Raw genomic sequence first — 26,242 nt, 5'->3', positions numbered from 1 at the left:
CTGGGAATTGTGGCTTTGGGAGGGGGAATAGTAACTGCAAAGCATTCTTGACCAGGTCAAAAAATGTAGCACCTTAAGGACTAACCAATGTATTATGGCATGCGTCTTCATGGGTTAGAATTGAAACACAGATAAAGGTATAATGAATAACGACACCTTCCAAGAAACATGGACTCCTTTTATTTCTGTTAATGAACAAAATCAAGGCCTTCTTATACCAACCGGTCAACATTCTCAGTGGAGGGGTTACGTTAAATAATATGTTTGAATGTGGAATGTATGTTTAGAGACGATGGATAAAAACAAACACCATTAGATGTGCTGCTGGATAAGTGTTTAATGGCTATTGTAGTTGTTTAAAAGCCAATAAAATAATTGTTTTTAAAAAAATGTATGCCTAAAAGTATGTACAAAACTGGACGTGTGCATGTATATGTACACATACACACAGACAAGTTCTGAAATGTACCTATTCTGCACCCACTGAAACCCCCCAAGAAGACATATGCAGTTTGAAGTCAAGTAATGCAAGCCTTCCACAGTTCTGTAATAAGGGCTTGTCAATAATGATCAATGAAGGGCGCTTGGCCATTGTTTTTGGAATTACTCAGGGGGGAGTAGACCAAGGCAGATGTTTGCGCCTGAATGGTGGCTTTGTTGCTGACACACAGCAATGAAAGGTAGAAGACGAGGCAAGCTATCGATTTATTTGGCCATCTCCCACTGTTTCTCTGTAAGCTGTGCTGCACGCAAGAGAACAGAACAAGGAGGGTGTTTTAAAATAAGTCACGTATCCTATAATAACAACCCTTCAATTTGCTTCGCCATCCTTTTCTTCTCCTTTAGAAAAAAACAACAACACTACGCCATGAGGGACTACTTCTGGAGATTGAGCCATAAAGCAAGCTGAAAATAAAGACGAGTTTATGGATAATCACGTTCTTCCCCAACGGTCTATTGTCTTTTCAGGGTAACTCTTTGTGGAACTAGTTCTAAAGTCAATACCTCAAAGGGGCCTCAGGGCACAAACGGCATGGATTATACACTAAGGCTGCGCACTGGGCAAGGTTTCAGACATTGATGTAGGCCTCAGTTATCATTGCCAGATGGTGCTTTCTGCTGCCCCCTTCTTCCACCAGCCATAAGGCTGCCTAGGATTTAGCTGTGCCACGGCTGCCATTGCCCCTGGGCCACTACCATTTAAAGCATAATATGTGTCGTAAAGTGAGCCAGAGAAGGAGAGATAATACTGTTGAGGCAAGAGGAGGGGAAGCAGAGATGGAGAACCTCAGGGGTCTTGAGTGTTTCAGGGCAATGTTGGAGGGTATAGTTTCGGGCAGGAGACAATTGCCACACGACACACATTAGCAGAACCTTCCTCTTTACGTCATTCAGTATAAGAGAATCGTATTGAGGAAGTTGAGCCTGCAGTCAGGAGAATAACTGAGGTATGGTCACAGCTATGGTGAAATAACTATCCACAAAATGAAAATTCTTATAACTAATAGAAACAAGGCTGCTTCCGAGTCCATCCTATGGATCCAAAAGCTGTGCCAAAAAGCGAGTACAAAGCTGTCTAAACGGTGCTCATTAAAGATGGGGGAAGGAAACAAATTGCCTGCCTCATTGCTGTCATGAAAATATAGTCAATCTGATACATTTTAATCAGATCCTTTTCAATTCTGAGCACTGGGGGGAAAGTGTTTTGCAAAGTAATTCGAGCCAAGTTTTTCCCGTCTCTCTTCCTTTCAAGAGACCACATTAGCACAGATCCAGCTAACTTTGCAGCTCCCTTTTGTCTTGCACCACATCCAATACAGATTGGTGGCATATACCTCCCACTGGTGGGAAATCTTAAATGCGGCCTCATTTCTCAGTCTGCTGAAAAGTTGGCCGCATAACAGTGCAAATCTTTGGCAGAAATGGGCTTATTGTTCTCTGCAACAGCTAACACCCTAGTTTTCAAGGGACCGAAAGCATTGAAACCGAGACTGGCTAGTGCCCCATCTCATCTCTCAGGTCATCTTGGAAATGCATCATCTGAGAAACTTCAGAAATGCCTGGTTAAGCAAATAAAAGCGTCAACAGCAGCTGCCGAGCCATCCTTGTGACCTCTGGTAGTTCGTGCTGGCTGTTGCCGACACATCACAGGACAGTGGAAGTGCTGAGTAAAAATGGAAAGCCATGCTTAAAATTCCTACTTTGCTGTGAAGCATGATGGAGCATTATCTAGGGAAATAAGGAAACAGAAAAAGAGGGATTATCTGGCCAGCTCCATTATTAGAAAGCATCAGATCATAAGAACCAAATAAGTGAATTATGGGCAAGGGAAGCAGGAGAGTTGAAAAACAAAGAAGGGGGGAGCAGAGAAAGAGACCCCATCTCTCTGCTTTTGATCACATTCTATTTTTCAGAGACTCCAAACTGAAACACATTTCTTTTTCTTTTTTAAAAGGACAGCAAAAAAAAATGTATTTTAGGCATGTCTTTTCTATGGTTCCTTTTCGGAAAAAGAGCGCTCAGAAAGGTCTAATCCTGGATTCCTATTGCAAAAGTTTAACAGTGCGTCTAATCCTATGCATGAAGTTTTTAATGCTTTTTTAAAAAGTGATAAACACAAATACAATATTTAATTAGAGACTGCATTTGGAATTCCAGTTTCCCCAGAAGCCCTGTCCATTGCACAGATCCACTTGCAAGGTAATGAGGCTGCTGTCTTGTCAAGACAGCAAGGAAAGAAGGAAGGAAAGAAAGAAAGAGGGGGAATTTTATGTAATGCTTAGCTCTGACCAGAGTGCCCTAGACCAAAGCCTTCTTTCGTCTTCCGCACCCATTTATTTGAATACAGTTGAGATCTCTTTCCCCCCTTATCCCATCAGTTCAGATTCTGTTAGCATATGCTCCAAAAACCAAATCCGACCTTGGGAAGTCAGGGATTGAACCTGGGACCTTCTGTATGCCGAGCATGTGCTCTGCCCCTGAGCTACATTGAGCCAAGCTCTGCACCAGGCATGATGCTGAACTCCCACTCTCTTTCTTTATCAGCTCTTGGGATTGCAAAGGTGACTCTTGCAGGAGATAGCAAGTGGCATGCTTTTCCTTTGTGAAGTGGAAAGTTCACCAGGGGAGGCTCACTGGGACTGATCCTCCTTGGAGGCAGCCCCCCCCATGCCACCTCTACAGTGTCCCCTTGGAGAAGAGGAGAAGTTGCTGGTTTCCTCCATCTTTGTTCCCAGTGTAAATCTTTATTCCCCCTCTTGTACCTGATGTAGATTTTCATTCCTCCCCCTTCTTTCCTGGGGTGTGTGTGTGTGTGTGTACAGCATTTTGTGGTTTGCTTCAGGTGCCAAAATGTCTTGGGCCAGCCCTCTACCCAGCACTAGGTTCATGCTACTAAATTAGAAATATAATGTTTATGTAGCATGCCTCCACCTTTTCCTGAGATGAATCCTAATAGCAGGGCTAAGTCTCTATTTCTCTGCCTATGCAGGACTGCTTCAAGCATATGACATAGATTTATCTGTTAAAATCATAAAGGCTGACTCAAAAGAACCAGAATCACAAAAGTTTCCAGCTTCCTGGGAATCTGAAAGCAAACATCAGTCCTTCATAATTTTTGCATGTTCTTTGTTTATTTAGGGGGGTGTTGTTTTTTAGCAGACTGCAATTTTGCATCAGGTAGATTAAAGATATTGTAGCTGGCCATTCTTTCTCAACACCTTTCTTGGAATGTTAAGCATTCCTGTCTGTGGACAGTTAAGAGTCACTACAGAGAGAAACTCAGCCTACCATAAAAGTTCAACGAAAGAGATATGAGTTAGGAGTACATTCCTTGAGCAGGAAATGACCTATTGGCCAAGAATGCATTTCACATTTGCCAACTCATCTCACATTAGTCTCTTTGGTCTATATTTCTCTGGACCGTGACAACATACAGTAGCTGGAATAAGAAACCACAGGACCCATTTCTTGGATATAATAAGAAAAATGCTAATGATATCCCCATGAAGTGTAGACATGGAAAAATAAATTGAAATGCAGTGTGTTCCCATTGTATGAGCAGACAATCATAATCCACTGTTCAGTACTAATCTGCAGATGTAATTAACTGAAGTATATAATAATTTTCTGCACTGAAGGAAATGGATAAATATTTAAACAAGGGTGAATCAGATTTACAGCCATAGTTGTTCTTATCAAGCACCAAGCTACCACGTAAATCATATCAAATCCTTTCCTGAATGTGGAGTCTTGGGTGGAGACAGAGTTAAGAAACATCAAGTGACTATTGTGAACAATATTTAATTCAGTTTTAGCCCTGGCTTTTCGGTGCTGCACTCAAGGACCCTGCTTTTTAACTTCCCATGACATTTTTAAGTAAATGCCCCGCTGAAACTCTAGAAAGAATTGAGGTGCTGAGATCCCCAGAAACAAGATGGCATACTTTCATCAGGATGTTGCCAAAATTGTTTTAGGACACAGAAGTTCTTCTGGGAAATGAGATGTTTCCTACCAGCCATATGCACATCTATGACACATTCCAGATTCCGAGGGTGTTTTCCGGCTGGAACACAACCACATAATCCCAAGGGTTTCAGGGCTGCTTCAGAGTACTCAGCTACACATAAAAAACAAGTATCCATGATATTTTGAAGCTGCATATGCGTTGTCTTCCTGCCTCATCATTTACATATATAAACACATGGCAATAACATTGCTTAGGCGTATTACAGAATATGAATCATTCCTTATATTCTCTGAAAAGTTTTGAAGAACATGCTAGTTCTCCTTCTGGAAGTAAGAGTTCTGCTATACCAAGTTTCATGTTTCTCTGGGATTACCTAGCAAGGTAAGCGTTTCTTCCTACTGCAGCTCCTAATAGAGGGTTGCTGTTGGCAATCCATATTTGGGAGAAATTTGGAGTGTGTGCGGCTGAGTCATATAATCCTAACAGTGTACCAAGGAAGAAACTGATCTCCTCCCTTCTTTAGCTGCATTGACCCATCGAAAGCAGAGCATCCTCATCCCTAAACTTCTGTATAATAAGGCAGTAGCTCATTCTGGTCTTCCTGGTCTTCTTTTCTCCTTGCACACTGGGTCTTGTGTGCTTTGCTGCTCTTCACTAAGCCAGCCTTTCCCTTTTCCTGTGTATGTCCTCGCTTATTTTCCTTTCCTTCTCTGAATCCAGTATCTCTTAAGGCACAGAGAGTGAGAAACATAGTTCTAATATACATTTTCAAGGTAAATAAGTTTCTGAGATAGGGCAAATTAAGCAGATGATGAGTAACAGGGCGAGGGCAATTAACATATGCATGAGGTGTGCAGTGAAGCAGGAAGCAAAACCATTTGCTTCCATTGTATGCAAGACACAGGGTTAATTAGCAATTGATACATGGGTCTAGAGTTGCCCACTGCGATTGTAAGTGGGTGTTTTAAAATATAATTACCACCATTTTGTGCAAGTTGGCAGTGTATTCATTGTGCAGTGCTGCTCAGGCACACCTGGCTTGTGATCCAATCCCTAGCAGCTCTGAAAGAATCAACTGCAGCTGAAAACACACACAGTGTAAAAACCAAATAAGCAATTCATATTATTTCAGGAGAGGGAGGTCACTTCCAGAAAACCTCTTAACTGAGCATTCATCCTGACTTGCTTTGCACAAAATTTGTAGAGAGGTTATACAGTGCCTGCTACTTGTAGGGCATTTATTCCAATTGGTTTGCCGGGAAATTATATGACATTGTTATCCCACACTTCCCACTGCATTTTCATATCACATTCCTTACCGTTAAAAATTATTGGTTCGTAATGTGGGTTGCTTCTGTTCATTATACAGTGGTACCTCAGGTTACATACGCTTCAGGTTACAGACGCTTCAGGTTACAGACTGACTCCGCTAACCCAGAAATAGGTTAAGAACTTTGCTTCAGGATGAGAATAGAAATCATGCTCCCGCGGCACGGCGGCAGCAGGAGGCCCCATTAGCTAAAGTGGTGCTTCAGGTTAAGAACAGTTTCAGGTTAAGAACGGACCTCCGGAATGAATTAAGTACGTAACCCGAGGTACCACTGTACTATTTAAAAATTAATCCCCACCCACCCCCACAGAATTTCTAAAGAATATTCGTGACTAGATACTTTTCTCATCCTCTTTGTTTGGGTCTTAGATAGAATATAGCTTCTGTAAACCCAAGAGCATTTTATTTAAAACAAACTTCTCTACTCCCAACAGCAACCAATAAAAACTTTTAAAAACAAAACAAAACACAAAATAACATTTTGAACCCTAATTCACTTAAAATTGGCTGGGACTTGTCCCACTGAAAGCAACAGGCCGTTTGACTTCACAATTAACTTGTTCCACTGGTTTCACATTAGATCCCCCCATGTACAGTATATTGTCAGTTTCAGTTAGAGTAATGGAGGGGGGGAGACTATAGCCCTTTTAACATCCCATCTAGCAAGCATGCCAACCCTCTTGTAGCCTATCTAGATGCCTTTACAAATAAACACCTTCCCCACCACCACCTCAAGGGCAAGAGAGATGTGCATTTATACACGTAGCAGTCATCCCACAGCCCTAGGGCTGGAGTTGTAAAAGACTTACTCCTTGCCGCTGCTGCTGTTTTAATCTCTCATAAAGATGGAAGGCATAGCGGCACCCCTAACAGATTATCTCAATGCCAGAATTTACGCAAAGAAACATGCTTTAAAGTTTGCTACCCTCCAGGCTGCAAAGGGTGTTAAAAGATCAGAATCAGTACTTTCAGTGGGCCAGAGGTTAACCAGAGCAGCAGCAGCTGCAAAGTTGGCTGCATGTGGCCGCATCTTTCCCTACGAGGAAAATGGCAGCAGTCTGCAGCATGTGTGGCTTCCAAACAAAGGCCAAGCACTTGAATCATCGAATTGTAGAGTTGGAAGGGGCCACAGGGGTCATCTAGTCCAGCCCCCTGCAATGCAGAAATATTTCTCCCAATGTGGGGCTCGAACCCACAACCCTGGAATTAAGAGTCATGCTCTGCTGACTGAGCTATTTTAGTATGCCTCTGAATACCAGTTGCTGGGAATCACAGGTGGAGAGACCCTACCTGCCCAGAGACTGTCTCACCACAGTGGTGCATGCTCTGGTTATCTCCCGCTTGGATTACTGCAATGCACTCTACGTGGGACTACTTTTGAAGGCAACTCGGAAACTACAACTAACCCAGAATGTGGCAGCTAGACTGGCAGTGGTCATCAAAACCATATAACACTGGTCCTAAAGGTTCTTCACTGGCTCCCAGTATGTTTCCAAGCACAATTCAAAGTGTTGGCACTGACTTTTAAAGCCCTAAATGGCCTCGGCCCAGTATACCTGAAGAAGCGTCTCCACCTCCATCGTTCAGCCCAGACACTGAGGTCCTCCTCCGAGGGTCTTCTGGTGGTTCACACACTGCAAGAAGTAAAGTTACAGCGAAACAGGCAGAGGGCCTTCTCGGCAGTAGCGCCCACCGTATGGAACGCCCTCCCATCAGATGTCAAGGAAATAAACAACTATCTGACTTTTAGAAGACATCAGGGAAGTTTTTAATGTCTGACATTATATATATATATATATATATATATATATATATATATATATATATATATATATATACACACACACACACACACACACACACACACACTGCTGGAAGCCGCCCAGAGTGGCTGGGGAAACCTAAGCTGATAGAGCAGCAGCACTAATGGTGCTGCCTGAGGGCTTTCCTCAGGCATCCGGTTGGCCACTGTGAGAAGCAGATGCTGGTGTCAGCATCGCCCTTGAGCCAGTGCCACTAACTGGACTCATACACTTCAGCCCCGACTGGGCTAGGCGAGCTGGGTAGCACTTCCAGAGACCACCTTCTGCACAGGAACAGGTCAAAGTGCTGTGGACTCACAGCTTAGAGTTGTGAGCACCGGATTCACTCCAACAAGAAGACAGTCGTCGCACAGCAGAGTCTAGCAGAGTATAGCAGAGTATAAATGACTTGGAGAGCAGCTCTGTAGAATATCTTCTTTATTCTATCTACAACTATTTTACAACTATATACAGAGCTTCTATATACAGAGGTCTAAGCATAAATGAATGCTACACTTCACTGCTCTTAGCAGCAACCTTATCTATACACACAATCTCTAACACTCAGTCTCTCTCTCTCCAACACACTGACTGACTGACTGACTCTTTGATGTGGTGCTGGAGTGGAATAAATAGAGAGCAGAACACTCCTCCTCCTCTCTGGAGAATCAGCAGAGATCATCAGGAGATTCTTGGATATGGGAGGGGTGAAATCTCCTCAGCTGGACTAGATAGGCCTTTGATTTGATCCAGCAAGGCACTTCTTTCATTCTTAAGCAAGCCATTGAGTCAAAACTACACATCTAAATCTCCATGATGTGTGAACTGACCCGTTTCCCAAGTTCAAGCAACACAAGCTACCGATCCCTCCGAAACACATGAGAACCTGGCCAAAATGCAGCAGCGGCATCATTACAAATGATACACCTGAAGCAGGCATGCTGAAATCATGAATTTTTATTACCCGGGGGTTTTGCCACGTCAAGCCAGGATTTCCCTATGAAAACAAAAGGTGGCTTCTCCCCTTTTAGAACTAAGTTGTGCAAATTGAACGACAGCTGTAGGTAGTTAAGGGTCAATGGATACGTCCTCCTTTTGCTTCAGCAAAATGCAGCTGCTACAAGCAAGGCTTGCTGCTCTTAAAGGAAGAGCTTTGCTGAGTCTTGGCTTCCCTGGATCACAAAAACTGGTTGAGCAAGCAGGCGAGTTTTCTTTGGAGCCAATGTAGTGGTTAGGGCAGGTGCTGCCCATTGCTGGAATACAACTCCCAGGATCCCTCATCACTGGCCATGCTGCTTAGGGCTGATGGGGGGGGGGGGGAGTCCAGCAACTTCTGGAGGCTCCCAAGTCCCTCCACACTTTGGTCAGTAGGACAAGGAAGACATAGGTTCAAATCTCCAGTTGCACCCTGGTCTCTCAGCCATCCTTCCTCATGGACTGCTGCAGTGCCAAGAGAGGGAGATAACTATGGACACTCCTTGGAGGAATGTCAGGATACAAAAAAATTGTAAAATAAAATAATGTGAAACCGTTGTTGGGTGAAGCCTGGGGGAATGGATACAACTGGTGCTAGCCTAAAAGTGGGAAGTATTTTTCAGGGGAGCAGGGACAAAGTGGAACATTGAAGGGGGACAGGGAAATTAGGGAGAATAGTACCTGTTCATTTTGTCTCATATTTCAGGCTCTACATGTTAGAAACTTGTTCTTTCTTCTATGTGAAAGTTGAGAATATGGGGATTATGGCTCATTGGGGAGGGGTGGGTGCAGATGCCTGTGATGGGAAGTGTAGAAAACAAGTTCAGCCCAGTCTCTCTCTTTAAAGTGATCAGAATTACTCACAATGTATATATACACACACACACCTATTTTGCATTTTTTTAATATATGAACCTGGCTCAAATAATCTGAATATAAAGATGTATCAAGAAATGCACATAAATTTGAAGAGTGGTATAGAAATAATTCTGCCAAAGAGTTTCTTCCTCAGGCATGCCCTTTGAATATATGTTAATTATTAGCCCCAAAATCTTATCATCTAGCTACTATATCAGTTCCTTGGTGAGACACGCTGCCAATAACCATTAAAGCACATGGGGAGGATTTTATTGTGTGTTGTCCAGTCCTAGCTCTCAAATTACTGATCCAGTGTTCCAAGAGAAAGACTGAAAGGTGGGCCTCCTTCCTCTGTCTGAAACATATTTAGAAAATAAAATGCCTCTTTTCTCATATGAATTTCTGTTTTACCTGAACATATGTAACACTAACACATACTTCACACCACTCGTTTTTGTTCTTTCGCAGCAGGATAGGGGAAAATTGATAGGGGTCCTGTTGGCTGTTCTTTCCAACATGGCTTTCATACACTGTGGTCTAACAATCCAGTTTTCCTTTTTTAAAGAAACCCAAAAGGGACACAAATATTGTGCCAAAACAGTGATCGCATAGCCAAACCCCTTTCTGTGAGCTGTAAGGGAAGGATTTCTCATTTTCACAGGCTGAACAGCGTCCCTTAAATTATCATTATGTTGGAAGAGAAACGAGACCCTTTCTCTGCGTCGATAGTCGCTTTACCTACCTGTACCTTCAAGAAATTGTGTGATTTTTACAGTCAGGCCATGGAGGGATCAGATAGGGACACAGAAAGATGGAAAAGAGGCAGTATGGAAGCCTTGTACCATTCCTACCCCTATTTCGTTTTGATCTGTGGAACCCATGAAATGCAAAATTCAAGTATAGAATCAATGGTTGTAATAATCACCATCGTAAACAGTACAGACTCTGCCTTGAGAAGCATAAAGCAAAACATTTACAATAAAATTACATGATTTAAAAATAAATAAATAAGGGGACAGGTTTGCACAATACAGAACGTCTTAAAGAGCAATCTTGGCCATTCATGAGGACATGGGGGAAATGTAATGTGCCAAGCGCAGACAAGATGTCATCAGTAATATTTCCTGCAGTGAAGCCAATCCATTTTTCCAGATTCAGAGGCCACAGGAATTGTTGGCAGTTCACATATTAGATTTTTGTGTGCTCCAAGGTCACTCCCATGGGGAAGGGGAATATAAAAAGTATTGAGACGCGTTTAGTTCACTTCCAAGCAACCTAAGGTCTATTTACATGAACACCATGTCAAGTTTCATAAACCTTTCTGGAATTATTAACAACCCAGTAATGTAAAGTTTCTCTGAAAGTCTTAAAGCACTTGGAAGACTTCAGAAACCAACCTGTTTCCAACCTTCTTCTTTTAAAAAAAAATAACTTCAGTTTGTCAGAACTTGAGCAGCTGGGAAAGTTTACTCAGCTGAGCAAATATTTCTGCAGCCTGTTTGCGCACCTCTCGACTTCCAAGCTTCTGCAAGATGGCATTTAACTTAATTTGACCAGGATATCTTCATATTCAGGCTGATCTTACACTATGAGTTTGGGGTGCGGTAGGCTGTAGGCCTGAGTGATGCAAGCTAGAAGATGGATGCAAAAGTATTGGGCTGGAAAGGCAGAGAGGGAGAAAGAGAGAGGCCTAATTTCTGCTGGGATCCAAGGCTGTGGCTATGGGAGAAGTCAGACCTTTTTGGGGTGTTAATGCTTTGAGCCCCTCTATCCTAGGCTCAGGTTGTATATATGTGTAAACAAACCATATATCATAAAGACCCCACAGTCATTCACTCATTCTTAAAGGAAACACAAACCCTGGACCCTTCGGATCTTACACAGCTTGGAGATTGAGATGGCGTGCAACACCTACATGGCATCACAGTCAGGTGGGTGGGGAAGAAGTACATTTTGCACCATTTGCCAAAATGGAACACAGTGTCTATAGCTTTTATAACCCACAATAGATTTGAGTCTTTTTTACCATTCCCTTCAGAGTTTTAAAAATTGACTTTTTTCCCCCCGGAACGCTATTTCCAGAGACCAGGCTGCTTGCTCAAGCAGCATTCCCTGCCAGCAAAAGAACAGGCGGTTCTGAAAACTTAATACTGTACACACCAGAGCTGGATTCCAAAAACGCAGATGTCAGTTAATATACATCAATGAAAGAGATACCTCTTTCAAATCCTAATGCAACTTTGCACGTGAGCCACAAGTGGTTCCAGAACCCATGGATTCTTCCTTCTGAGGTTTTAAATATGTTTGGCAGCCTTCAAACCAGTATTTTCCCAAAACTATGCAGCATGTGGACACAGAGTCGTAACTAGGTCATCTTGTGCCCCTGGCAGAACTGTCCAGATTGCGCCCCCTAGCCACGGACAACTTAGCTCTTCTTTCCACCTCTCCTCCAACCCACCCACCCATTCAATTCCTCATGCACTTTACCTCACACATATCAAATAAAGACCCTCTATTAAAAACCTTTCACTATGAGGCAATAATCAATATTTTTATTTATAGACATATTTTTAGCCGATTTTGTGGGGCGGGCCCCCTCGCCTGTGCCCCTGGCAGGGGCCTTCCTCACCACCCCCTAGCTACAGCCCTGTGTGGGCAAGGACATTAAGTTACTGACACATTGCAATGCTACACATGTCTATTCAGAAGTAAGCCTTCCGAGTAAGTAAGTGGGGCTTACTTACTTCCTGGTAAGGCTGCAAACAGCTATCCCCAATGCGTCACCTACTCCAAGGGCAAGCAATTCTATTGTTTGCAAATGACCAGATCATTTAATTGCTCCTGAAAGAGACAGAAGAATTACTCACAGTCAAAGGAGGATTGCCTTTCCCAGAGATGCAGCAGCCACAGGTTGTGGGCTTGCCTCCTTCCAGTCAAGGAGACTCTCAGAATGGGGAATTGGTGCAGAACCATCTGTAAAGCAGACCTTTTAGGTGCAAGAATGAAGTGATGAGGAACACATTATACAGGAGGAAATAGAAGTGTGCATTGGTCATCAGAAGTTTCTGAAAGCTGAATGTATGATGTGCTTACCATGCCTGCCTCTGCAGCAATCCACCCTTTTCTGTGCATTTCCAGTGTTTGCACAGAGCACTGTCCCTGGGTGAAGCCAAAAAGCAGCAATGGCTAAATATAGACTGCATAGATGGATGCATGCCTATATCATGCGGAAGACACAGATGTTAAACTACAACAAGACATCTCTACAGATAAAATTACATGTAGGGAAACCACAATCTAAAGAGGAGCCTCGGGCACATAAAAATTTAAAGGGCTCAGATGTCCTAGCTCAGGGATGGGGAACCTGCAGGTGCTGGTGGACCACAACTCCCCTCACAGCCCTGATCACTTGGCTCATGAAAGGTACAGTATGACTACATAGAATTATAGAGTTGGAAGGGACCCTGAGGATCATCTGTTGTTGTTGTTGTTTAGTCGTGTCCGACTCTTTGTGAACCCATGGACCAGAGCACGCCAGGCACTCCTGTCTTCCACTGCCTCCCGTAGTTTGGTCAAACTCATGCTGGTAGCTTCGAGAACACTGTCCAACCATCTTGTCCTCTGTCGTCCCCTTCTCCTTGTGCCCTCCATCTTTCCCAACATCAGGGTCTTTTCCAGGGAGTCTTCTCTTCTCATGAGGTGGCCAAAGTATTGGAGCCTCAGCTTCACAATCTGTCCTTCCAGTGAGCACTCAGGGCTGATTTCCTTAAGAATGGAGAGGTTTGATCTTCTTGCAGTCCATGGGACTCTCAAGAGTCTCCTCCAGCACCATAATTCAAAAGCATCAATTCTTCGGCGATCAGCCTTCTTTATGGTCCAGCTCTCACTTCCATACATCACTACTGGGAAAACCATGGCTTTAACTATACGGACCTTTGTTGGCAAGGATCATCTAGTCAATTATTAACCACTCTCAATTCCACCCTGATAACTGCCACCTGCCTGGATTTTAACTAACTTGTCTGAATTAATTTTAAGATGTTTTTTAATTAATTGATGTCTGTTTTTCTGCTTATTGTATTGTTTTTATGATGTTAGCTGCGGGATACAAATAAATTTTATTATTATTATTATTATTATTATTATTATTATTTAGTCCAACCCCCTGCAATGCAGGAATACGCAGCTGTCCCATATGGGAATTGAACCTGCAACCCTTGTGTTTTCAGCACCATGCTCTAACCAACTGAGCTATCCAGGCCCTCATCTGGAAGGCTTCAGGTTCCCCACCACCCTGGTCTAGCTCTTTACTTGGGACGGCCAAAGCTATGATGAGAAGGGAAGCTTGGCAAGATTCCACATGCAAAAGCTGGCAAAGGAGGCCATGGCCTGTTGTTTTGAATAAAAGCCACCCAGGGATGATGCGTTGCTTATTTTTCCGAAGTTTAATAGACGCAAAAGTGAGTCCATTTTTAACTTAAGACTACACCGGTTCCATTCTATTGCATTTCCCTTGCAGAAGTGTACATAATAGGAGTAAACAGTTTTGTGGTGTTAAAATCAAAAACAAGAGTGTGTGAGAGAGATCTTGTTACATAGAAGCAGCAGAAGCAGCAGTGTGTGTGTGTTTTTGTGTTTGTGCGCATGTAGGGGAAGGGGGAGAGGAACAGGGGAATTATCAAGAGTAGCTAACATTTCATAGGTAATAAATACATTCCGAGGTGTTGTATTTCATTTCCCCCCAAGTCCACTGAAACAGCACTCGCCAAGGTTGCTTCTCTCGCGTTAAGTAGCTTTGTGACTTTTGGTCAGACTAGCCCGTAGAGGGCTTTTTACTAAGCAGTCCAGGTGCTTGTTATAACTTTCACAGATTATGAGCTGTGGGCCAGTCCAAAAACTCATCCTGCTGCCACGAGCACGGAAACCTTAAGATTCTCCCAGGGAAGTGTGTGTCAGGATGTTTACAGACTTTGTGAAACTCTAGGACAGCTGTGGTCTTATCTTCTGTTACCTTGAAGAAAGTGAAAAAGGGAGAGGTTACTGAAAGTGGCACTGTGCACTCAAACCAGAATTGTCACCAGAAATGTACACGCAGCCACCGGTCCAAATATAGCGCGGGACTTCACAGTCTAAATTGGTCGCAGCAAACTTGAGAAGAAGGCACAGGGACTCTACAAGCTGCTCAGTCTAAAGGAAGAACCATCGCTAAACGAAAAAACCACACACTACAGTGGGTTGTGGGTGGGACGTGGGTGGTGCTGTGGGTTAAACCACAGAGCCTAGGACTTGCCAATCAGAAGGTTGGCGGTTCGAATCCCCGCGACGGGGTGAGCTCCCGTTGCTCGGTCCCAGCTCCTGCCAACCTAGCAGTTCGAAAGCACATCAAAGTGCAAGTAGATAAATAGGTACCGCTCCGGCTGGAAGGAAAACGGCGTTTCCGTGTGCTGCTCTGGTTCGCCAGATGCGGCTTAGTCATGCTTAGTCCAGCAATATCTGAAGAGCCACAGGTGCCTCTTCCCTGGTTTAGTGTGACACATGAACACAGGCCGTCTGCTCTTTGCATGTATTACTTCAGATTTTGTTATACATCTGCAAACATGCTTGAAGATCCGTCTGTCAATCCAGCCCTATGACAGACACGACTTTGGCCCTTAGCATTCCCTGTCCCATGATGCAGTCCCTCAAAAACTCTCCCCTCCCTCTCTGCTTACACTGGTAAGTTGACACATATTTCTTCCAGTCATTCATTTTTATATCGGGTTAGGCAATCCGGTGCCATTCAAATGTTACTAGACCACAATTTCCAACAGTCCCGATGGCCAAGCGGTCTGAGGCGGAAGGGAACTGCAGACACAACAATATCTGGAGGAGGCCGGATCGTCTATCTCCCATTTGAAGATTTGTTTTACTGAGCAATGCTGAGCATGTTTTGCAGCACACCACATCACAAATAAGGCTGCAATCACATACCTACTTACCTAGGAGAAACCCCTATTGATTTCAACGGGACTTATTTTTGAGTAAACCAATACAGAATTGTGCTGTTTGTTAGGAACAGAACAAAATGCACATAACATACTTTATAATATATTAAATACTTTGGAATTTTAAAGCATAACCAGCTTGAGAAACAGGGAGGGAGAGCTGACAAGATCCATTTCCGGAAAGAATTTACACTGTAGAGTAATAGAGATTTCTTATTTTTCGAGAATTTCACAAAAAGGAAGCAGTAGCAGCACACGCATCGAAGTAAGTTACGGTAATCCTCACATGCAATATCAGCTTGTATTGACAACTGAAAAGAAGCCTTCAAAACACTTAGGATGAAGTTACCTTAATAGTGGAATAATTCTTGCCAGACACACCTGCTGCTTTAGAAATGGAATTAAATTTGTCAAAATGTTGAAAAAATTAAAAACATTTCTGTCTACCCAAGCATTTGATGGCTGAGAGATACTGTTCCTGGCAACCTTGAAATCGTTAGTATGTGATTGTTTTACATGATTTTAATTGTTTTTAGATGTTCTTATTTTGTTTTTTTATTGTATTGTTTAATCACTGCTGTGTTTGCCACCCTGAACTCTTTTGGGAGGAAGTGGGAGGGGGGAATAGAAATAAAAAAATTAAAATAATCACAACAATGTACTCCTTTTAGAACCAGTGGCCACTGAATTTTCATTTTGCCTTTCGTTGTTGCTGAGGTTGTCCAGTGTCCAACCACAAAACATCTGTATCTCTTAAGAGCTGATTTTAGGGATGTTTGGATCTGTTTGAACATTTTGTCTTAAATTATTTTAACCCATCCTGAGACTGAATGATGAATAAATGATGATACATATACTCGTGATTATATAACTTTCCCCAGCTTTTCAACATCTACAGAAGTTTAAAAAATAACTCTACATTTTTGATGCCTTAAGTAAAGAGGTTTCTTCCTGAAACAAGTGCCTCTTTCATAAATCCACAGAGATGGATCGAGTCCAAATATTACAATCAAAAGCTAAAGACCATTGTTTTTGACAACAAAAGAACAATTTTGGGTGACCATATTCTTGGAGACAAGCCCTGCGGCTGCAAGATACACCAGATAACACCACTTCTAAAAAGAAAAAGAAATCTAGCCCCAGAGTTCATGATTCATTTCAGTTTATAATAAAAAAAACCCAAGAAAAGAATAATTACATTACTAAATCAGGGACTGGCAGAAGGTAGATTTGCAGTAGGTGAGCTAACTCCCAGTTGTTAAAGCAACAACAAAAAGGATCCCACTCTCTAAATTAGACTGCTGAAACAACGAAATCTTAGGAGAAAAAGAGGAGTGGGTTTTCTGTGTCAAAGGACTGCAAGTTCCATTCTGGTGCCGAAAACAAGTTTCCTGGGCTGAACTCAGAGGAATCCTATTCCTTGATTCCAAATGCTGAGCTGTTCTGGTTAGTGGACCTTGGGTTTGTAGTGAAACAACCACCACCAAGAACGAAGAAGATCCAACAAGCTTGGAGCACATCAACTGCACTTGCACCGTAAATCACACAAAATACTTACTGAGTTCTGGACCAAATACATAAAGAAAAACTGTGGCCACAGAGAACATACAAGTCACATGAGACTCTCCAAGGCTAGCTGTGTTTAGCAATATGTACCTACGCTTCAGAGCTTGGTTTTCTAAACTGTTTCCCAGAGAACCCAATGGCTTTTTGGAAACTTATCAGGTTCCTCAGTGAGAAGGACCAGCGATAGCAGAGAAACGTCTTTGGCTGACAGCTTGCTTACTTTTACCAATCTTTTCCTGCAATGCGCTACAGCAGAGCTAGACTGCCAGATGCACTCTAGTTCATACTCTCCATGCTCTCTTCATACTCTCCAAGCTGCCCAGCATGCTCCAGTTCAAGCCACAAGGGCACAACAAGGAACACCTTGCTCACTGATGGGTTCCTTGGGTGTTTTTAAGCAGAGGCTGGATGGCCATCTCTTATGGATGCTGTAGCTGAGATTCCTGCACTACAGGGGGTTGGACTAGATGAGGAGAGAGTGGTGGTGCTGTGGTATAAACCACTGAACCTCTTGGACTTGCCAATCAGAAGGTCAGCAGTTCAAATCCCCGCAATGGGGTGAGCTCCTGTTGCTCTGTCCCAGCTCCTGCCAACCTAGCAGTTCAAGAGCATGCCAGTGCAAGTAGGAAGATAGGTACCACTGTGGTGGGAAGGTAAACTGCATTTCTGTGTGTTCTGGTTTCCATCATGGTGTTACATTGTGCCAGAAGTGGTTTAGTCATGCTGGCCACATGACCCAGAAAGCGGCCTGTGGACAAACGCCGGCTCCCTTGGCCTGAAAACGAGATGAGCGCCGCAACCCCATAGTCACCTTTGATTGGACTTAACCGTCCATGGGTCCTTTATCTTTACTAGATGACCCATTGTCAAGGGACAATGACAGTATCTCTCTTCAACAATTCCCATTATTTTTGTTTCTTAATGAACTTCAGCATGGGCATTTGTAACCCCCCAGCTACCCACCCAATAAAGCCAAGATCACTGATTTATCTCCTCAAGGAAACCAGGCTTTTTGTCTTGACAACTTCGATTTCACTCATCTCACTTGTATTACTTTCTCACGATCCCAAAAGCTAGACAGGAGTAGCACTGCTTTAAAAAAAAGAAAAGAAAAGACAACCCAAACTAAGAACATTTCTGACAGTGCAATCCTATAATATCTACTTAGAAGTAGGCCTCACTGAGTTCAATTGGACTTGCCCCCATGTAAGCTAGTACAGGGTTCTATCCTCAGAAATATGGAAACAGGACAAAAGCTCCACCAGCACAGAGGCCATCGTATGTTGGTGTCATATTGGCAATGCTATAGAGCACCAAAAGGGAAGGAGGGGGGGAAATCATAGGGCTATAATAGAAGAAAGCTTGCACTTCTCGCAAGCATCTTATTCAATGACTGCAGATCTGTGACCAAGATTGCAAAAACAAAAACCAAACGCCAAATCAGTCGACCATAAATTTTGTTTGGCCACCTGCTAAAACACTAATTGGCCTTTCCTCGTTATGCAGCCCTGCATTCTTATTAGCCGCTGCATTCTTATTAGTCTCTGACAGCTACACATTACATTTAGTGGCTGATTAACAGCAGGGCTCCACACTACCAGAGTGCAGCTGGTCATCATAGATTATCTATTTCTAGGTCAGATAACTGCAGTTATTACCCTGACTTCCCACTAAGCATTTTCTTTCCAGTCTTATCGCGTGAAAACCAGTTTGAAACAACTGCATCTGATCCCCTACAACAATAGCGCTCTACACGGGGGGGGGGGGTGATAAAAAAACCAAATTACATTAGCACTTTTATTTCAGCACTATTACTGCCTGCAGTTAGAGAAAATCCCTTAGAATTAAGATATGCGGTCAGAGGCCCAGCCTTCACTAAGAAGAGAAGCCCTTCAATTTACATGAAGTGATCTCCTCTGGAACTTCCTCAATTTCCTTGCATTCATCCAGCAGAGTTGTTCATTCCCCCCTTTCACACAGACACCTATTTTCTCCATCCAACTCTTGGTCATCTGCGGTAGCCCTGGAAACAATTTCTGAGGGAATGGTTTTTGCTGAATTGACTGGTTTGGCTGAACAAAAGAGTTGACCAGCAAAGTTTTACAGATCTGAGATAACTCAAGCTAGAGAACAAAAGGAAGAGATGATTTTTCTGGGCGGGGTGGGGGGTAGGGGGAGGCACAGCGGATGATGAAGTTGGGGCCTTTGGTTGCATTCAGTGACTGAAAGAGAGAAAGCTGCTAGAGGGGTGGTTATCTTCTTCAGATAAAGCCCAAATACCAAAGCATAACAGATTAACTGCTGTTCAGAAGCTGAAGCTCCTACAAAGTGAAGCCATCCCATCTAAAGCAGGTTCCACAGCAATGCTTTCCCCTCTTCACTTCCTTCAGGAGCTGCTGTGGTTGTGGATAGATTTGATTTTCTTTTTAAAGAAAAAAAAATCAATGGTGACTTTCACCTAGAAGCTAGTGGAAGAAAGCTCACTGAGCAAAGCAGAAGTTACATCAGAGTCAACCTGCGCAGAATCAGGCTGCTTACAGGATGACTTCAGCAGGGATGTGTGAGAACAACCCTGTGGATGGGACGATTGCACCCTGCCCACATACTTGCATCACCCCCACAATTTCTCTCTCCATAGGGTGGGGGTGAGAATCGTGTTAGAAACTGAGATATGAAAGCTAGGACCTAAACGGCACCTTAAACCTAGGTTATGGGCGCCACAACCAAGTGCCTAGGCACATTTTTATAACAAGAATACAAAGCTGAAAATGAATGAACTGCAGCTAACATCCTATGTTCATTTTTCACATGGTCTAGTCCTCATCTGAAGACTATAAAAAACAAAGGCATGCAACCCCTGCCTAACCCCCCTTAATATTCTTATGAGGGTCCCTTCTCTAGTCTTCAAAGAGTGGCTGGAAGTAAGGAGGCAGAAAAGGCTCCTCTTTTCCTTCCAGCAGTTTTAATCTGAAATCTTAGGCGCAGTATTGTGCCCAGAGCTCAGAAACTGCTCGCATTGATGAAATTCCCTGTCGCAAAACGCGCCTAGAACAATGGGAGTTTTGAACGCTGGGTGAGAAGCCAGGAGGTGGGGTTAAGTACCCCTTTTCCTACCTTATATTTATTTTTCCCAACCTGGAGTTTGCCATTCTGCCCAAACGTTACAGTTCCCAGCTGTTACTATTCCTACCTTGAGAAACCTGGTCTAATTCGGCTAGACACAAAAGAGGAAGGGGGAACTTTAACATGTACCTCAAATAAATTGGATTGCTTTGGGCAGAGAAATCCTTGCTGAACCACAGAGCCATATTCTTTATGCTGAGGAAGCTATGAAGAAAACTAGCCGACAGGATGAACCAGCTGCTATCTGCCTGTTGCCTGGCAGCTAATGCACCAAGAAGCTGCAAAATACGGTCTGTGCATTAGGTGGAAGGGGAAGCAAGAGAGAATTGCAGAGACCCACATGGCTCAAGAGCAATGCCTATGGCTTAGAAATCAGTTTCCAGATGCCACAGGTAGGGGGGAAAAACCATAAATAGGCACAATCCCCAATTACTGCAGCAAAGCTCCAGCCATTTTGCATGTTAGGTTAGATAGGCTGGTGGCAGGGGAATCCTCAAGTGTACTCACCTAATGCTCACAGTGAATGTGCCGACCCAGACGTATAATTTAATTACCAATATCCATTTTAAGAAGTTGCTGGTTTTACCTTTGCCTTTAAATGGATTGCAACAGTCCATATAAGTGGTGTACAAATAAAATTGAAAATATTTGTATACCACTCAGAGATTTTTTAATTTTTTTAATCGAGCAGACTACATTTCCCCTAAGTTTATTCACTAAGTTTATTTCTGAAAAAAAGTATTTTGGAAGATATGCTGAAAGAATGAGAAAAAAGAGAGAGGCTAAGAAGCGTCTCCAACAGGATACATAATATATAAAAATCTCTTTTTGACACAATTTTATAGAAATATTTCATAGCAGCCATTTAATGTTGGCCATTTAGCAAATATACGATGTAGGAGGATAAGGACACACACACACATACACCGTCCTTTTTTCTTTTTTAACAGGTAATGTAGACTTGCAGAGCCAATGACTGAAGTGAGAAATGATGAAAAAAACAATATAGTATTCTCTGTAGCCCCTTGGTTAAGTATGTTTGGGGCCAGAATATAAAATGGATTAAGAAAAAAATGCATGAAAACCAAGCCCAAATTCTGCATTAATAATAATGCACACCCTGATGGGAATTTAGTTTGCAGAGATCTGCTTAGGTGGTTTGGAACAATTTATTCTGAAATCACAACCGAAATTCTGGCAACAATGGACAGCTGCTGAAGAGAAATAACAAGCCATGGCAGCAGGATGAGTACGAAGGTGGAGAACAGGAAGAGACCCAAGGTGGGGGGGGAAATAAGGGCATAGAAGTCCCTTCCAAAATGGCAGCTTGGTTTCCCAGAATCTGTTTTCATTACCAGGGTCAAAACCTGTAGCATGTAAAAAAATGATGAAGAGGAATGCAATGAGCATGTGCCAACTCCCTTTCATTCACCATGGAATTGACACCACTGACTCTCACGTTTTCAGGCTTTATAAACAGGGCTTCCAGGATAGATGGTCTTATTTCTAAGCAAGCCTGGTCTCCAACACCTCATGTGAGAAATCAAGCATTGTGCAGGTCCTGCCAGCACATTCCAAATGTTGCATCTTTTAAACAAAGTTGGAGCTAACAGACAGCAGATTACACCCAAGATCGCCTGCATTTCTCAAACTGCAGGAAACAGTGTTGTGCGATATAGATGGTCTACGAACATCCAGTATTCAGGTTTTCTCTACCCGGATTTCAAAAAAGGAAGCAAGTAACAAGCTCTGACAAGCTAAAGGATTAGCAATCCTTACTATAGCAAAGAATATAACAGAGGGCAGGAATGAGACAGGCAGGCAAGTGTCTACATGGAGGCATGAGCTGGGTGGGGGAGCACCATTAGTGTGCCCCCCCCAAGTGTGTGAGCACAATTTCATGAAGTTTTGAGGAAAAAGCTACCCCACAGAAAAATAGTTTATTGATGATGATGATGATGATGATGATGATGATGATGATGATACCACAGAAATACAGGGTATCTAGATGGTACTTTCCACTACAAATTCATTCCTACTTGTCATTGTTTAAAAAAGACCCCAAACTAAACACTCCAGGCCACACAGAGGAATTCCCTAAATTATATTTTCTATCATATGCATCTCATCAATACAAAGCAATTTGTATGGAGTGCTGTTGTGTGTTCAGGTTCTGCTTGCAGGCTTCCTGTCAGCATCTCATTGGCCAGTGTGAAAACAAGACGCTGCACTACAGAGGCCTTTGGCTGATCTGGGAAGTTTTTCTCAAGTTCTTATTTGTCACGAGGAACAAGACCAATTTACAGTTGTCTTTCTATAAGGGTATTTGGCAAGCTCTCTAATAAATGATGACTTAACACCCCTTCCTCCAAAAAAAGCTCTAACTCCAAACTTTCCAGTCACATTTCAAAAGATGGAAAAGATACTCTGGGGTGACTTGGTAGTGACCAAGACTATGCCCTTAATATACCCAAACTTTTATATCACAGTGCAAGATACCCCAAAAATGCACACACTTTTAATAGTGTGCTGTGCAGCCCCTTTGATTAATTCCCACTGAAGCAGTCCATCCCTCTCACTTTTAAAAACTCTGAAAAACAAACTCCAATCACACAGGTGCTTAAATCAGCTTGTGTAATGCACGTGCCGTCTCCCAAATGCACTTACCTGCAACTGAAGCCAAAATTATGTTTCAAACTGCGTTAAGAGGTCTCTTATTTCTGGGGTCAGATGTTCCACTGCCTTGGCAGCTTCTGTTATAGCTTTCCGATACATCCCTTTCTTCTTACGATTAAATCGCAGTTTGAAATATTCAGAGAAAGGGGAGAGTTTTGAGAGAGACAAGAAAGATGTCGTTGGAGAACCAAACCATGAAACTTTTGCTTCTTGCCAGGAAGGGTCTCCATTCTCCTTCTGGCTGACGTTTATGTCGAGCACACGGGCCGGCCACCAGGGGAAGCCATGGATTTTGCCCCAAACGATATCCCCGACTGAAATAGTCCTTCCATCTTCAGTGATACACTTTGCGACACTTTGCGTGTGCAGTCTAACTGTTAATGGGGGCACAATCTTTCGCTCATCTTTCGAGGACGAAGAGACGGACGCATCGTCACCAGGTAAAAAGTCACACATGTCTGGCGATGTTACTTCCGAGCTAGAAGATTTGGATTCGTCTAGGCTGTCATTGCTACACACCGATAAGCTAGAAGAATCCGCTTTCCTCTTACGGTAATTCATAAGGAAAGCCAAGTTATCGTGTCCATCTTTACCTTGGGGGAACCTTTTGAAGTCGTCGTCTTCACAGGAGCTCCCTGAAGACATCTCGGCCAAACTTCTATCCGCAGACTCATCGGTATAAAAAGAAGCAGCACGAGACTCTCTGTGACCGGGAAGGACATTCATCTGGTCGATAAGTTCCGCTTTGTAAATTGAAACGTTGTCCCCTTCGTTGATCCGATGGGGTTTCAGCCTGATCTTGGGAGGTGGAACATCTGCACTGGAATGCACAGGCCTGGTTAACTTTAACTTTGGAATGGAAGCAAGCTGACCGCCTGCAGACTTCTCCACAAAACATTTGGTTTCCCGATCCTCTTCCGAGTCTCTGGTCTCCTCTTGGTCCTCCCCTCTGCTCTGAGGACAAAACAGCTTCCCTGAGCCATGAACCCGGGAGGGGATTTTCACCACCTCCCCTTTACCTTGTGGGGTGCTGTAAGATATTTTTATAACCGGAGTCCGGTGGATCAACTCCCTGGGGAACTTCTCCTCTTCCCGCTTTTCTCTTTTGCCCCTTTTCTCTCCATAGTCGGACTCGCTGTGCTTCTTTTGCTCCTTGTCCTCGATGCTCAGCTTCCTCCTGGTTTTTGTGTTCTGCCTGGCCTTGTTCCCCTCCTCTGGGCTCAGGGTGTTCTTGCACTTCTCACAGAGCACTCGCCTAGGTCTCAGCCTAATGGTGCTCATGATGAGCCGGCCAGGGTCTCTGTTGCGGGACAAGCGTCGCTTTGTCCTTTTTATAGTCCTTGGAGGGGGCTGAGGCACCCACTGATTATATGAGCACCTTAGCCACAACGGAGGGGGGAAGGGGGCTCCCTCAAAATAGGGAGGGTAAGGAAGAACATTGCCCGATGGTGGTGGAGGCAAGAGAGGGGGGACTTGTTCCTCGCCGTTGACTTTGGAAGGCTTTTCGTCCAAAGGCCACTGCCCAGTCTCCAGCTGTATGGACTGCCTGTCTTCAGACGTCCCGTTAGTGCAAGTTTTATCCAGAGGCTCATCTGTCTTTGGTAACGAAGCTGGTGGAACACAAAACAACCCAGACCTAGAGCAACGTGGGTAGGGAACAAAATAAAAGGTGGGGGAGGGGAAAGAGAGAAACACAAGATGAGAATCAATTTAACCATCCCTAAAAATTACAGAGAGAACAGTTTGAAAATATTTCTACACAGCAGAATTTGAAAGCGTCCTTCTTATCTTACAACTCTGAAGAATATCACCTTCCGCTTTAGAAAGGTAGTTTTGCTCTTTGCATGGAGAGCCCAAGCAAAGCTATGTGCTAAAGATTCCTCTTGTGTGGCCAGTGTTAGAAACTCAGGTATATAAGCTAGGAGCCAAATGGTTCCTAGGTTATAGTTGCCAAAGTGGAATGTCTAGTTACCATTTTGGGGCCCGGCAGCTCTAAAGTCTTATTTTTCAAATGATGGACCAACTGTAACATCTGGCTAGTTCAGATGACAAGCTTGAGTTGGTTAAGAGCTTTGAGAACTTAAAGAAAAGTCACTTTATCCAAGGACAGTCTACATATATGTTAGCCAATTCCTACCTCTTTTTTCTTAATGGTGACATGGACCATACATAACATTATGAATATTCTTCACAACTGTGAGCAGGGCAGTGGGGTGGGGTAAGTGAAGACAAGCTATAATAGTTAACTATAATATTTTTCACTGCTCCTGCTCAGCCAGAACAGAAAAAGCATTTTGGTTCCTGAAATTCACTCTTGATTGTGCAGATAAAATATAACTGATAGAATTCTACAGGATGGGGTATTAGCGTGTGAAAACAGTCAAGATCCAATTATCCCCAGGAATGCACCTCCAGATGGTGGAAATGTCAGGGAACATCCTAGCACCTAGGCATCTTCACTTGGTTGCAAGTGGACAATAGTTAGGTGCAAAATGCGCCTGGCTAATTTTGAACACCATGTGTCGCACACTAAAAAGTTCCAATGAAAAGCAAGCACAACGCAGGAAGGGTGAATTGCGCATAGCCATCAAGTTCTCAAGATAGACACTTATGCTGTGGGCCTTCCCCCCCCAAAAAAACCCCCTTAGCGTTGCTTGGGAACTCTCAAGGAAAAGCGGTCCTCTTCACACAGCAGTCATTATGGTGCCAGGTGACAAAGCTACTACTTGTTAGAATTCCTGCTCCATGATTGCAGTCATGGGATTGTTGTTTATTACATGACGGTATATGTTTTGACTTCACAGAGTGGGAAGTGACGGAGACAGGACGTTTGTGTTACTGTGTTCCGTGAAGTGGGACTATTGTCCTTTGTTCTTTTTCTCTTTGCTGTCTGATGCTAGAGAGAGAGGGAGCCATGTTGCAGTGCTCCGTGTGTGTTTATATGTAAATAAAGTAGATTAGCCAAAATGCTGAGTTGCTGAGGTCTGTCACGCAAGGTGTGCAAACTCTGCGGATCCCTAAGTGTGCCGGTGTCTGTTCGCATCAGTCGCTGTGATGTTCGGGCTGAAGAAAGCTTTTGAAGCTCCCGAACGATCGACCAGGAGGGAGAGAACATGCCAGTCGGGCATGTGTCTCTGCCAGGGACCTACTCAAGTGTAGGGACAAACTGCATATGAAGAATTCCAACCTGTGGTGAAGCATGCTCACACATACAAAACAATGTGGAGAAAGAAGCAAGAGTGAAGAGTGAAGATTGTTGAGGTTACATATATAGGTACAAAAAAACAGACCCATTAAGACAAAGGCTTATAAACTGAAGACAGCAAGGACTGTGACATCTTATTTATTGGGGCATTAATTTGATGATGGGCTTTCTGCACCAGACACAAAACTCATTACTCATTACACAAGCAATTAACCAGTTGTTCTTCTAGGTGCCCCAGCATTTCTGAGTAACTGG

The 26,242-nt window shown here is 43.4% G+C and overlaps 1 protein-coding gene and 1 long non-coding RNA gene across 6 annotated transcripts in view; both read right to left on the bottom strand.

The window, feature by feature from the left end:
- Nucleotides 1-830: 830 nt before the first annotated feature.
- LOC310764006 lies at nucleotides 831-5,884 on the bottom strand. Its single transcript, XR_014548964.1, has 2 exons — nucleotides 4,514-5,884; nucleotides 831-2,229 (listed from the first exon to the last, which is right to left on the bottom strand). It is a non-coding gene; the product is annotated as an uncharacterized lncRNA (long non-coding RNA).
- A 7,975-nt stretch (nucleotides 5,885-13,859) lies between these two features.
- PWWP2B (PWWP domain containing 2B) overlaps nucleotides 13,860-26,242 on the bottom strand; it is a 32,970-nt gene continuing 20,587 nt past the window's right edge. For all 5 annotated transcript variants that reach the window (XM_083616967.1, XM_083616964.1, XM_083616966.1 and 2 more), the window contains 2 exons: nucleotides 22,774-24,418; nucleotides 13,860-14,444 (listed from right to left, as the gene is read on the bottom strand). In XM_083616967.1, the coding sequence (XP_083473093.1) occupies nucleotides 22,792-24,418 (1,627 nt within the window). In that variant the 3' untranslated portion in view covers nucleotides 13,860-14,444; nucleotides 22,774-22,791. The remainder of the gene's footprint in view (nucleotides 14,445-22,773; nucleotides 24,419-26,242) is intronic.

This window comes from Podarcis filfolensis (assembly GCF_964270895.1).
Source record: "Podarcis filfolensis genome assembly, chromosome: 5".
NCBI classification, from domain to species: Eukaryota; Metazoa; Chordata; class Lepidosauria; order Squamata; family Lacertidae; genus Podarcis; species Podarcis filfolensis.
This window is presented reverse-complemented; position numbering and strand designations above follow the sequence as displayed.